The 12,651-nt window shown below is 49.4% G+C and overlaps 1 protein-coding gene across 1 annotated transcript in view; it reads right to left on the minus strand.

Annotated features, from left to right (window-relative positions):
• Positions 1-7,395: 7,395 nt before the first annotated feature.
• The window catches only part of LOC123168528 (MLO-like protein 1), a 41,842-nt gene continuing 36,586 nt past the window's right edge, over positions 7,396-12,651 (minus strand). Inside the window, exons 3-13 of the mRNA XM_044586410.1 lie at positions 9,563-9,679; positions 9,392-9,443; positions 9,191-9,282; positions 9,020-9,094; positions 8,831-8,919; positions 8,668-8,717; positions 8,496-8,536; positions 8,136-8,345; positions 7,900-7,967; positions 7,745-7,805; positions 7,396-7,533 (exon numbers count right to left, since the gene is read on the minus strand). Of these exons, the coding sequence (XP_044442345.1) occupies positions 7,396-7,533; positions 7,745-7,805; positions 7,900-7,967; positions 8,136-8,345; positions 8,496-8,536; positions 8,668-8,717; positions 8,831-8,919; positions 9,020-9,094; positions 9,191-9,282; positions 9,392-9,443; positions 9,563-9,679 (993 nt within the window). The remainder of the gene's footprint in view (positions 7,534-7,744; positions 7,806-7,899; positions 7,968-8,135; positions 8,346-8,495; positions 8,537-8,667; positions 8,718-8,830; positions 8,920-9,019; positions 9,095-9,190; positions 9,283-9,391; positions 9,444-9,562; positions 9,680-12,651) is intronic.

Consider the following 12,651-nt stretch of genomic DNA (forward strand, 5'->3'; position numbering starts at 1 on the left):
GTGGCATTGCTACCCCCCAGGGCCCCCGTCCCGCCTAACCCTGTAGCGTTTGACCACGGGATCTAGCCCTTTGACTTTGCACGGACGGGCTTTGAGCAGTGGACCTATCCACCCGGTTGTGTTAGGTAAGCCCATAGGAACACTTAGGAGCAACATCCGGGCCAGACCCACAGCAAGATCCCCTCCGTGTAGACCCGACGCGTCTGTTTTCCCCCTCCAGGTGCCGGCGGCGTCGCCGTCCGTGAGGGGGGGCACACCCCGGAGACGCGTGCCAGGCGTTTGCACCCGCCACAACACTTCCAGACTTGTGAGAGGCCGCCTACGCAAGATTTGGCGGCATGCTAGCCCCCGGAGGCCGCCGGCCACAGTCGTAGACACGCGAAGAGCAATCCGCATAGAGGGAATTGTTCAGATACTACTCCATCACGAACAATTATGAAAAATTACCATCAGTCCTACAACACATGTGCCCGCGTCGTGTAAAAAACTCATGATTTTATCGCGCTCCGAGTATTTAATAATATTCACGCCGCATCGTTACCGCAGAACGTCTACTACCGTGTCATCGCCGTCCGTGAGGGGGGGCGCACCCCGGAGACGCGTGCCGCCTCTTTGGACATGCCACCACACCACCCCGCATGTATGAGGGCCCGGTGCGACGCTCGGGTGGCATTGCTACCCCCAGGGCCCCCGTCCCGCCTAACCCTGTAGCGTTTGACCACGGGATCTAGCCCTTTGACTTTGCACGGACGGGCTTTGAGCAGTGGACCTATCCACCCGGTTGTGTTAGGTCAGTCCATAGGAACACTTTGGAGCAACATCCGGGCCAGACCCACGGCAAGATCCCCTCCGTGTAGACCCGACGCGCCCGTTTCCCCCCTCCAAGTGCCGGCGGTGTCGCCGTCCGTGAGGGGGGGCACACCCCGGAGACGCGTGCCGCCTCTTCGGACATGCCACCACACCATCCCGCATGTATGAGGGCCCGGTGCGACGCTCGGGTGGCATTGCTACCCCCAGGGCCCCCGTCCCGCCTAACCCTCTAGCGTTTGACCACGGGATCTAGCCCTTTGACTTTGCACGGACGGGCTTTGAGCAGTGGACCTATCCACCCGGTTGTGGTAGGTCAGCCCATAGGAACACTTTGGAGCAACATCCAGGCCAGACCCACGGCAAGATCCCCTCCGTGTAGACCCAACGCGTCCGTTTCCCCCCTCCAGGTGCCGGGTACCGGGTCCCGTACTGACGGTAAACTAAGAATCTAAAAATGTAATAATTGAATTGATTAAAAACTCCGGTATTCATCATTGAAAATGTACAATTGCTGTGAACCTTTTAGTGCTCGGGCATCGGGCCGGCTGCCCGGGCACGCCCGGTGCCCGAGCACTGAAAAGTTCACAGCAATTGTCCAGTTTCTTCATATAAGTCTAATGAATACCAGAGCTTGTAATGTATGGATTAGTGAACTATTTAAACAGGTCAAATTGCTTTTCCCTCGGCGAGGTGGGACTATTTTTTCAAAAAAAAGTAGTTGCCATCTATGCCGATGGCTTAGCCGTCGGCATAGGCCTCCCATCTATGCCGACGGCCGGGCTGTCGGCATAGAGGCAACCTTATCCACTCGATGTCCCTCTCGCTGTCAGGTGGGACCACTCCTATGCCGACGGCCTGGCCGTCGACATAGGGCCACCTTATCCACTACCCCCTCCCCAACCACTCATTCTCGACGCCGCTCGCTCCCTCCCTTCTGCCCCGCCGCCGCTGCCCCCTTCTTCCACGCCGTCGCTCGCTCCACCAGCTCTGAAAACCGATGTGTATTTGAAGGAGATATTCCGTCGTCCAATGAGAATTATCCCACCATGCCCCTGTGCAAGATGTGCCAGACGTCACCGTAGAAATCAGACGGACATGAGTGAGCACCTTCGCACACACGGATATATGCCAAACTTTGACATGCCGCCGATAAACATAGCCGAGCAGGACCGTGGTAGAGAGGAGGTGATGCGACAACGCATCGATGGATATGAGGACGGCGGGGTCAGGGACATGCTAGATGATGTCATTGTTGTAGAAACGGGAAATGCGACACCTTCAGAGAATGAACCGGAGGAGCCGGAGGCAACCGCAAAGGCCTTCTTGGAGGTCTTGGCCTCGTCGAAGAAACCTCTTTATGCGGGTGCGAAAATATCTCAGCTGGATGCCATCTCGCAACTGATTGCAGTCAAGGCTGAGTACGGCTGTAGCCAGAAATGCTTCGAAGCATTCTTGGGAGTATGGGCTAACAGCCTCCCTGAGGGTCATGAACTGCCGAAAACCATGTACGATACAAAGAAAATCATGAAGGCACTCTCTATGGATTATGAGAAAATAGATGTTTGCCCGAAGAATTGCCTTTTGTTTAGGCACGAGTATGCGGATGACAAGTACTGTAGGCAATGCGGTTAGTCTCGGTACATTGAGGTGGTCGGTGAGGATGGTGAGAAAAAGCAGCTAACCATCCCCGTTAAGGTTCTTCGGTATCTTGATTTTATAAAAAGATTGCAGCGCCTTTTCATCACGAGGAGTCTGCCAAAATGATGAAGTGGCACAAGGAAGGTATAAGGTACAATCCAAAAAAAATCGTACATCCATCGGAAGGGGAAGCATGGAAGTCGTTCGATGAAGAATACCCCGAGGAAGCAGCCGAGGCTGGGAATGTCAAAATAGCCATATCAGGTGATGGGTTGAATCCATATGGTATGTCATCCAATCCATACAGCTGCTGGCCCGTGTTTGTAATTTCGCTCAATCTTCCTCCCGGTGCCCTAATGCAACGCAAGACCATGTTCTTGTCGCTTATCATTCCGGGGCCTGATTATCCGGGGAAGCAATTGGATGTGTTTATGCAGCCGCTGGTGGATGCTTTGCACCATTCTTGGTACTTTCCGACGTTGACATACGACCGGGATCTGCAGAGAAATTTCTTGATGAAAGTTTGGTTGCACTATTGCATGCATGACTTTCCCGGCTATGCTCTATTCTGCGGATGGTGTACAAGTGGGAAGATGCCATGCCCAGTGTGCATGCAGGCTCTGCGAATGATTTGGCTGAGTAAGGGTGGCAAGTATGTAGCCTTTGACCTGCATCGACAGTTCCTCCCTCCAGACCATCCAGACAGGGAAGACAAGAAGAACTTCACGAAAGGCCGGGTTGTTCATGAAGTAACCGAGATTCCAACATTTTCGGGGGCAGATGTTCTTGCTCAGCTAAAAGCTCTCCAGCCTAAAGTCAAAGGCAAAGGCAAAGCCAAAGCCAAAGTCTTCGAGGGATATGGTGAGACGCACAACTGGACTCACATTACCCCCTTCTCACAGCTTCCCTATTTCAAGGACCTCAAACTTCCTTACAATATCGATGTGATGCACACCGAAAAGAATGTGGCAGAGTCCCTTTTCCACACCGAAAAGAATGTGACCGAGAAAGAGGTTACAACAGTGATGATTCATATGGTTTCTAGCAGATGTACGTGTCAAGTCTTTTTTTTTCTATAGTTTAGGAATATGCCTTTTGTGCATTTTTATTAATGTGTTTATTATCATGCCTTTTCCTTCATTTCATTAATTTACTAATTGCTTATTCTCTTTTCAATGCAGGTTCGTGGAACATGGGCAAGGGGAAGGCCGACGGCGTGGGTTTCCTACGCAAGGTCGTTGGCCTGCCTAGTCGGAGTGGTCGAGCACGTAATCCTCCCCCCCGGCTACTTGACGATGACTCCTCACAGGGAGGTCGAGGGAGAGGTGCCCCTAGAGGAGGAGGGGCGGGGGGAGAGCCCCTAGAGGGCGAGGTGGTGGGGGGAGAGCCACTACAGGGGGTCGCGGCCAGAAAGAGCGCACCCTCACCGACTTAGGGGTGTTGTCTTCGAGGCCATCCTCTAGTGAGGTACCCTCCTCTGGTGAGGAGGAGGAGGAGGACGAGGCAGGCGAGGAGGAGGAGGTTCGGGATGCGGGCCGAGGAGGAGGTGGAGGAGGAGGACGAGGAGGAGGAGAATGAGGAGGAGGTTGGGGAGGGGGAGGCAGGCGAGGAGGAGGGTGGTGGCGGGGATGATGGTGCTGGCGGGGAGGGGGTTGACAACAAGGGGTGTCTGCGTGGTAACGCAAAGCTACCAAAGCAGGTTCCTGCTACTGAGGAGCAGAAGTGGCTCATTGAGCCCACGGGGAAAGAGTAAGTGCCACTTTATAATAATTTCATTATTTTGCTTGTCGCATGCTCATTCCGGTTGTTATTTATTTTGCTTGTCACATGCTAATAGTTCATTCTTTTGCAGCAACTGGATATATTCTAAAGGGGTCCGTATTCCCAACGGCCTCATCACTGTCTTGCTGAAGTTACACTGGCCGGGGTTGTACTGTCCAGATCCAGTCAGGCACTCGGACCATCGGGTCTTGGCCACGAGCTGGGAGCACTGGGAAGCGGCCCTCCACGCGGACCATGGGACCCATGCCAAGGCCGTGATCACCACTTTCTGGGTGAGTTCTCTTCAGAAGCACAAGTCCATTCTAGTTTCATGAATGATTTAACTCATGGCTTCTTCCATTCTTGTTTCGTGCATGATTGTAGAAATTCTATCGAGTTCTCCCGGAGCACAGGGCCAGAGCGGACCAGATCGTGCTACGCCAATGCAAGAAGAAGGCCCGCCAGATGCAGTACGAGGTGCGCTATGTGGCCATCTCGACATACTACCACGACTATCTTGGTGTGAAGATGACCAAGGAAGAAGCACGGAGGATGGGCATTACCTTGGAGAGGGACGAGTTCTTGGCGGTAAGTATAAAAGATTTTTCATTATGCTTTCATTACCTTGTGGTACATTTCACCGTTTCGTGTTGACATGCCATTATGCTTTTATTATGTAGGTGTGTCCAAATTGGTGTTATGGAAAAGACGAGTCCTGGGCGGCATTGGTGGATCTTTGGTGTGATGAGGCTGGAGCCTGGGCGGCTATGAGAGTCAAAAACAAGGCTAACCGAGGAAAGGAGGGAGTACATGCTCAGGGAAACCGAAACCACTATCTCCACAAGGCAGTTAATGTATGACTAACCCCATTAAACATTCTTCTTCTTCTATTTACCATTACTTTCTTATGTATGACTAACCTCTGTTTGGTGGTGCAGGAGGAGAAACTGAAGCGGCCGCTCTCACACATGCAGGCGTGGGAGGTCGCCCATACGCGGAAGGACCCCAAGCCTGGCGAGCCCAAGTACTACGGCAAGAAGACCGCGCATAGGAAGAAGGCCTACTCCGATGGGTATCTGGCGTTACATCCTGACACACCTGACCCCATTGCGGCGGATCTGGACGAAAGGGTGGTGGTGGGCATGGGGCCGAAGGAGCACGGTCGGGAGGCGGTTCTCGATGCTGTGATCACTCCTACTATCTCCTACACACAGCTCCGCCGGATCGACCCGACCCTGAGCCAGCGCACGAGCACGCGCATGAGCAGTGCACCGTCACTGTCCCTCTTTCAGGAGCAGCAAACTGTAAGTATTTTCCCTTTTATCTTCATTGTTCCCTTTATTTTCCGCATTTAGTAGTTTTATGAGTCTCATCATGTCATACTGTAGGCCTACATGGAGTACACACGCCAGGAGACCATGGCGTGGCACGACCGCCTTCATGCATACCATCAGCAGAGGGATCGCGAGATGCAGCACGCTTTTCAGGAAATGGCGGCCGGCAGGTGTCCTCAATGGCCATTAGCAGAGGGTCCTCCAGCACAACCAGTGCTGCTGACCTTTGAGGAGTTTGTGGCACAGAACGCTGGCCCCTCGCCGGTTAGTTCATCCCCAATCAATTCACCCAAAGCATGTCATGCCTTTCAACACAGTCTTATATCCCGTTAATATATATTTTCAACATCCAGGGAACAGGTGCATCTACCGTTAGCGGTGGTCTTCGCAGCACTCCCGAGACACGAAGCCCGACCACTGCGATCCACGGAGGCGGAGGCGGACGTGGAGGCGGTCTTGGCGGTAGCGCTGCCGCTAGCAGTGACAACCTGGGCTTCGGCGGTCTTGGCGGTGACGACCTCCGCGGTGCTCGACGTCCTGGCGCTTAAGCCTTTCGGGCACATTGTGGCGGTTCTCGATGCTATGATACTTATATGCTTGTGATGTTTCTTATCTTATTGTTGTTTGTGAGATTCTTATATGCTTGGTGGTGATGATACATATATGTTTATGCTTTGCGATGCTTCTTATGATGTGTGATGATGAATTTGTTGTGTGATGCTGCTCCTTATTGTTACGTGATGCTGCTTCTTATATATGCTGTTTGTTATATATGCTGTGTATATTCAAATGAATTGAGCTGAAAAGAAACAGAAAAAAGAAAAAAAACTAGACAGAAACTATGCCGACGGCTTGGCCGTCGGCATAGTTTCAAACTAAGCCGACGGCTAGGCCGTCGGCATAGACCTGCCCCAGGAGCGCCCAGTTTCTGACACATGGCATGTCTATGCCGACGGCCTAGCCGTCGGCATAGTTTCAAACTAAGCCGACGGGCATAGACATGCCCCATGCTGAACGGCGTCTCGCCACGTTGCGAGAAGCCATTTGGAAGCACTTGACGGCGGCCGCCGTTAGGCGATGACGTTGCCGACGGCCCTGGCCGTCGGCATAGATGTACGGCCACCGTCGGGATAGGGTCTATGCCGACGGCTTTTCTATGCCGACGGTCATCCTGGCTACGCCGACGGATATTTTGCCGACGGCGCTATGCCGACGGGGGCCGTCGGCATAGGCCTGGCCCGACGGCTAGTCATGGCTATGCCGACGGCCCTGGCCGTCAGCATAGGGTGCGATTCCGGTAGTGATGCCGCATTGCCGCCGCCTCAAGATTCAGTGGACAAAATTTTCCATCCAGGCTGGCAGGCCGCCGGAACCTAGCGCCTTGGCCTCGCTGGCCCTGTCGTGTCCTCCCTTGAAATCCGATAATTTGCGGGAACCCTCACTTCAGGCTTGAGCGGGAAAAAAAAACCTGCCTCTCTTAATCTATATTCGTGACTAGCAAAATACACGTGCCTTGCTAAAAAAACAAAGATACTGATTAAAATGTCCTACTGTATATCATGTACATGTGTGTCAACACATTGGGTAAAACACTGGGTGGCAACTTCTAAGACAGAAATCAACCATGAAAACGGATCGTAAATTGGACCAATGGTTTGAGAGAGAAAAACATTTTGAAGTTTCAAAATTTTCACTTTTGATGCTGACATCATTATCTTCTTTTCCTCTCATAGATACATGCATGTAGTCGTGCTAAACTACTAGTGTGGACATATTCGTACCCTACTGGGGTCCCTTGCTCCACTGATGATTTTTCCGGTGTGTTTGCCATTTCAAATGTGCCGCCATTTGCCTAATCAATTGATGAACTATTTGCATCAATAGCTGCTCTGTTTGGGACTCTTGTGCTTCTCCTTGCCTTTTCAGCCCAGTTGACAAGGCCTTCATTCACATTCTCATCAATTATAGATTTTTTGAATGAATTCCCCATCTGCAATAATAGCGGGATGAAATTAATAAGATTACATATCCAAAGGTCGTACTTAGATCATTTCAGTAAATGCCTATACTGTGGCATCTAATTGTGGAAAAGAACTCTATATTACTCAGGCATCAGCTAATCATACTTCGAATTAAAGTGTGCATTAACTAAAATCCTAATGAGAAGCTGAAATGATATCCATCTAATTAAGCAGACTTACTTGAGAGACGATGGCGTATAGCGGTAGGGTACTATAGCTGCATATGAATTGGCTAATGACACTGAAAAGAAAAGAACATAAAGAAGTGATGAGTATGCTGCTTCTCAAGACGTGTTGAAATATTATTGCACGATAGTGTCTTTTTGTTGTTGTACCTTATGACAACTCGAGTAATAACATATGCTGGTTTTCCCATGATACATGATTTAAAGCCGTATGTTACCTGCAAGGTTCATAAATTAAGAGTTAGTTCTAGTTGTACTTATTAGATTGCAATTTAGGACCATCAAGTCCATATCTTTAATCCTGTAAATACATCATTTTTTATAATAGTTTTATGAAATATAAATTAATCTCTATTGATGGTCGACCAATTAACATTTTGTCTTACCAGGAGCCAAAAGAAAAATGCAATTTCGAATGCATTTTGGAAGAGGACGATGTGGATCAACAAAAGGACTAATTTAGGCCGATGGAACCAAAAGAAATCATCTGAAGGAGCTACCACTAATTCCCCACAAATTGCTGTATGCTTCTGGGCAACCTCATAAGCCAGTTCCGTAATGATGTGCTCCATCTTACTTCCAACTACAAGTAGCATCTGCCAAAACAAATGCATAACTTAATGTCAAGGTTGTGCCTTTAACCGGATCCATACCAAAAAGAAAATAAAGTCCTGAAAACATGCAGAAACTAAATAAAATTTTGTGTTTTCATTTTTTTGTCATGGACAATATACTATGTTACTTACAATGAATGGAACCACCGATATCCAAATGTAGACATACCATCCTACAACCATATAGTGAAGTTATATTTTCCATAAAGCAACAAAACATTACTTAGTAAACTTAGCAAAAAAAATATATTGATACAATAATTCATGCTAAATATGTAAGTAGGACACAACATAAAGTAGATACCTTGAACATTCAACAATAGGAATATCATCAGCATAGTCCAAAGGTACCAGCTGCATTCGAAAAAACATGCCGGTTAATTAGTTACTTTGTATACTGATAACTGATATAACCACTAGAAGAACATCATGCCATATATTGTGTGGTAGTAGCATTGACTATTTACCTAATACCAACAACCTTCTTGAAATCAACCTCCAATGCTCTAATCATGTAACTGTAAAAGTTGAATTTTAAGTTCCCCCGACAGTGTTTCTGTGAAAAGGGGAGGAGAACATTTAAATCTCATCCACTAACAAGGCATGCTCAAAAGTTTGAAAGCGACTTCTATTTGATGACAACTAGTTATGATTACCATGATGAAACCAAGTCGCATTGTTGTATAGTCCTCCTCGGTGACAGATCCATAAAATTGTTTGAAGAAGGAACGCTAAAATGACAATTGATTATCTTATACTTCAATTATAGAAAACAACAATTGCAATATACATTTTTATTGACACTTAAAGATCAAGAGATAAAATACCAGCCAACCAAATGTCTTCCATCGTTTTTTGTCACCTTTAAAGTGGTCTTGAATAAATTTGAATTCTTGAACATGCTTGATCATTCGAGGCGCTGCAAGTTACGACCAAACATTCATAATGAAATAATATGACATAACCTTATAATGAGGAAAATCTGTGAACTCATCACTCATCAAATTTGAAATGTGTCTGAATCTTACGACTATCATCATTTCTTTGGATTTTGGTCTCCCAATTTCGCCACTTTCTCGTCTGGACAACCAGCAACAAATTTTTTAGCATAAGCATGATAGAATAAGTACTCTCTGTAAACTAATATAAGAGTGTTTAGATCACTACTTTAGTTTGAGTTTGAGTTTTCTAATTGGTACCTGAGCAATTCCTAGAAGAACTGTAATAGCACTAAAAAGGAAATGAGTGACCGCCAGCACGAAGATAAATATGTGTAACTGATGAATAGCTTCAGCTGAAAGTATTGGAACTGTGCCCTACATGCCAAGTAAACATGGAATAAACTATTAGATAAAAATAAGGTGGAAGAGAAGAAAAGGTGGGAACTGAATATCAAATAAGGCGTCAAAAAACTGATTATCAAATACAAAATACCAAATATTTTGAGCCGAGGAGAAGTCCACACTTGGAAAAGAAAACGGAAAACAGGAGTAGCAAAGACCAAAGCAAGAACCTCCACTGCCAATTAATTGAAGCTAGTCATTTCCGCTTCAGTAGACCCCCTCTAATACAAAGAAGGCTGAGATTGCCCAATACCTCTTCATAAAAGAGGGCATGATGGGTATTTTTTGAAAAGAGTCGGCCCGCCCGCCCGCCTGGAAAAAAAAATGCCGGAGCGTATACGTATACGAATACAGGCCCCGCCCGCCCGACTGGAAAAAAAATCAAACGTCCAGACGTGGCCGCCCCGCCCGCCCGTGATCAACGCGGCAACCGCGCAGTCAACGCGACTACCGCGCATCGTCTGCCGCGCGGCGCCCCCGTCCCTATCCACCCTCTCCCAAACCACGCCTGCCGCATGCCGCCGTCTGCCGGCTCCCCGCCTTCCGCACGCCACCGCTTGCCGGCTCCTCGCCTGCCACGCCTCTCACCTACCATCGTTAATGCCCCGCCCCGCGCCCGCCGGCTATAAAATCTACTCCTGTCGCGCCCGCCCTTCCCACACCGCCCGTCGTCCACACCGCCCGTCCATCTCATCCCTCTCTCGCCCCCCACCGCGGCGTCGTCTCCACCGGCCTGCAAAAATGGCGTCGAGCGACTCGGACAGTGATGGCGCGGCACCGGGCGGCGTCTGGCCTTCGAGCCTGACACTAGGGCAGACGGAAGATCTCTTCCGGTTCGGCCTGCTCGTGCCGCCGGTGGCGAAGGTGCCGCGGCCGTGGAGGATCTCCGCCGACGGCTACCCCACGCAGGGCCCGCCGGCGACGAACGCCGAGCTGAGCGCGCACCCGGGTGGGCGGTTCAACCGGAGGAACCGCCGCCAATTTTGGAGGGGCAAGCGGTTCAATGACGTGATCGGCGCCTTCAAGCGCGCCGCCCGTGGGCTCCCCGTCGGCGACATCACAGGCGAAGCCGGGCCCTCCCGCCCGCGCGGGCGCGGGTGCGCCCCGCCTCCTGGCCCCGCCCCACCAGCCCCGGCCGAGGCCGTGATCCCACCGGAGGTGGCGGCGCTCCGACAGGACGGCGACCCGGAGGACACGCCCGGACTGCTCGCGGCCCTGGCGCGGTCAGCGGAAGAAGCCGCCGCGGCGGCTGCGCGAGAGGCCGAGGAGCAGGCGGTGGCCTTGGCGACTGTTGAGGCAGCGCTCAAGGCGGAGCAGAGCGACGACGGTAGCGACGATGATGACGTAGGCGACGGCGGCATGATGGAGGTCATCGACCTTTCCATGGAGGAGTAGTTTCTTTAGGTTGTTTTTTATGTATAATTTCAAATTCTGTTCAAGTTTATGTAAGATATCCTAAAAATATGAATGGAATTTGAAATGTTTGAATCAAAAAGACATGTGTGCTCTTATTTTTTATGAATTTTAATATGTGATAAAGGAAAAAAAAATCCTTAACACTACTAGAAAAAGGGCTATAGATGATATGGCTACTAATAGCGCACCAGACATGTGGTGCGCCACTACTATATAGCAGTGGCGCACCATGTGTTGGTGCGCCATTAGTATGAAAGATATAGTGGCGCACCAGACCAACGGTGCGCCACTAGTAATATTTAAAAAAAATACTAATTGCGCACCAGCCACCCCGTGCGCCACTACTAGTGTCAACTACTAGTGGCGCACCACTAACCCAGTGCGCCACTAGTAATAAATTTCTTTTAAAAAAATTTCTAATGGCGCACCAGCCAGCCCATGCGCCACTACTAGTGTTAACTAGTAATGGCGCACCAGTCACCCGTGCGCCACTATTATGTTTTTTTCCCCAATCTCCTTTCTTCCCCCAATCGATCACATCTCTCAAGCCCCCGATTCCATCTCTCCCTCGGTCCCTCCATCCTCCAGGCCTCCGCCGCCGCCGGCCGCCAAGGCACCAACCACCTCCTCGGACACGGGGCGCTCTTCCTCGCGCTCTCCTCACCAACGACGACGCCGGCCACCTGCTCCTCACCAACCACGACGCCGGCCACCTGCTCCGTCATCTCCGGCAGAGGTTACTCCACCTAGCTGCAGCACTCGTGCGCTTGGCGGCTAGGGTTTGCCTGCAGCCCCTCCCCTCCCCCATCAACGAGAGGAGCATCCGGTGCCCCCACCCTCGAGTTCGTCGGCGGCGCCGTCCTCCAGCCGCAGCCGCCGCAGGTACAGAACCCTATAGTCTCCCTGAGGCATGTGTTTAAATATACAAATGAGGAATATCTCTTCTGTCGGTTGGATCTTGGGAGGCACTATAGTCTCCCTGAGGCATGTGTTTGTCCACGTCTCTGTTTTATTCAGCATTTTTTGTTAACCTATGTGTACTATACCACTGTATGTATAGCCCAAACTTTGAGCTACATGAATATGTTGTGGTACGCATAGAATTTATGTAAGGGATTGACTATTCGTCACCCTGGGTGAGGAATAGTTATTCTTCACCCCCCTATATTTTACCACCAGTGCACTGTAATTTTACGTTCCGTAAGTTTTATCTTATTTCTGACGTAAAAAGATACCGTAAGAAAATATATCATCACCGTAAAAAATATTTTATGTTATGTAAAATTACAAACGTAAAAACATAGTGTAAAATATACATAAACTCCAAATTTTCTTGTCTTATGACCTATAATTTTATTTTCTTATACCAAATTTTACGTAGTGAATCAATAGGAACGTAACTATTTGAATTCCAAATGTAATTTAATTATGAAGTGATAGTAAGATTACCTTGGGTGAAGAATAACTTATTCTGCACCCTGGGTGATGAATAGTATCACTATATATATATACACACACACACACCTTAG

This window comes from Triticum aestivum, chromosome 7D (assembly GCF_018294505.1).
Source record: "Triticum aestivum cultivar Chinese Spring chromosome 7D, IWGSC CS RefSeq v2.1, whole genome shotgun sequence".
In the NCBI taxonomy this organism is placed as follows: domain Eukaryota; kingdom Viridiplantae; phylum Streptophyta; class Magnoliopsida; order Poales; family Poaceae; genus Triticum; species Triticum aestivum.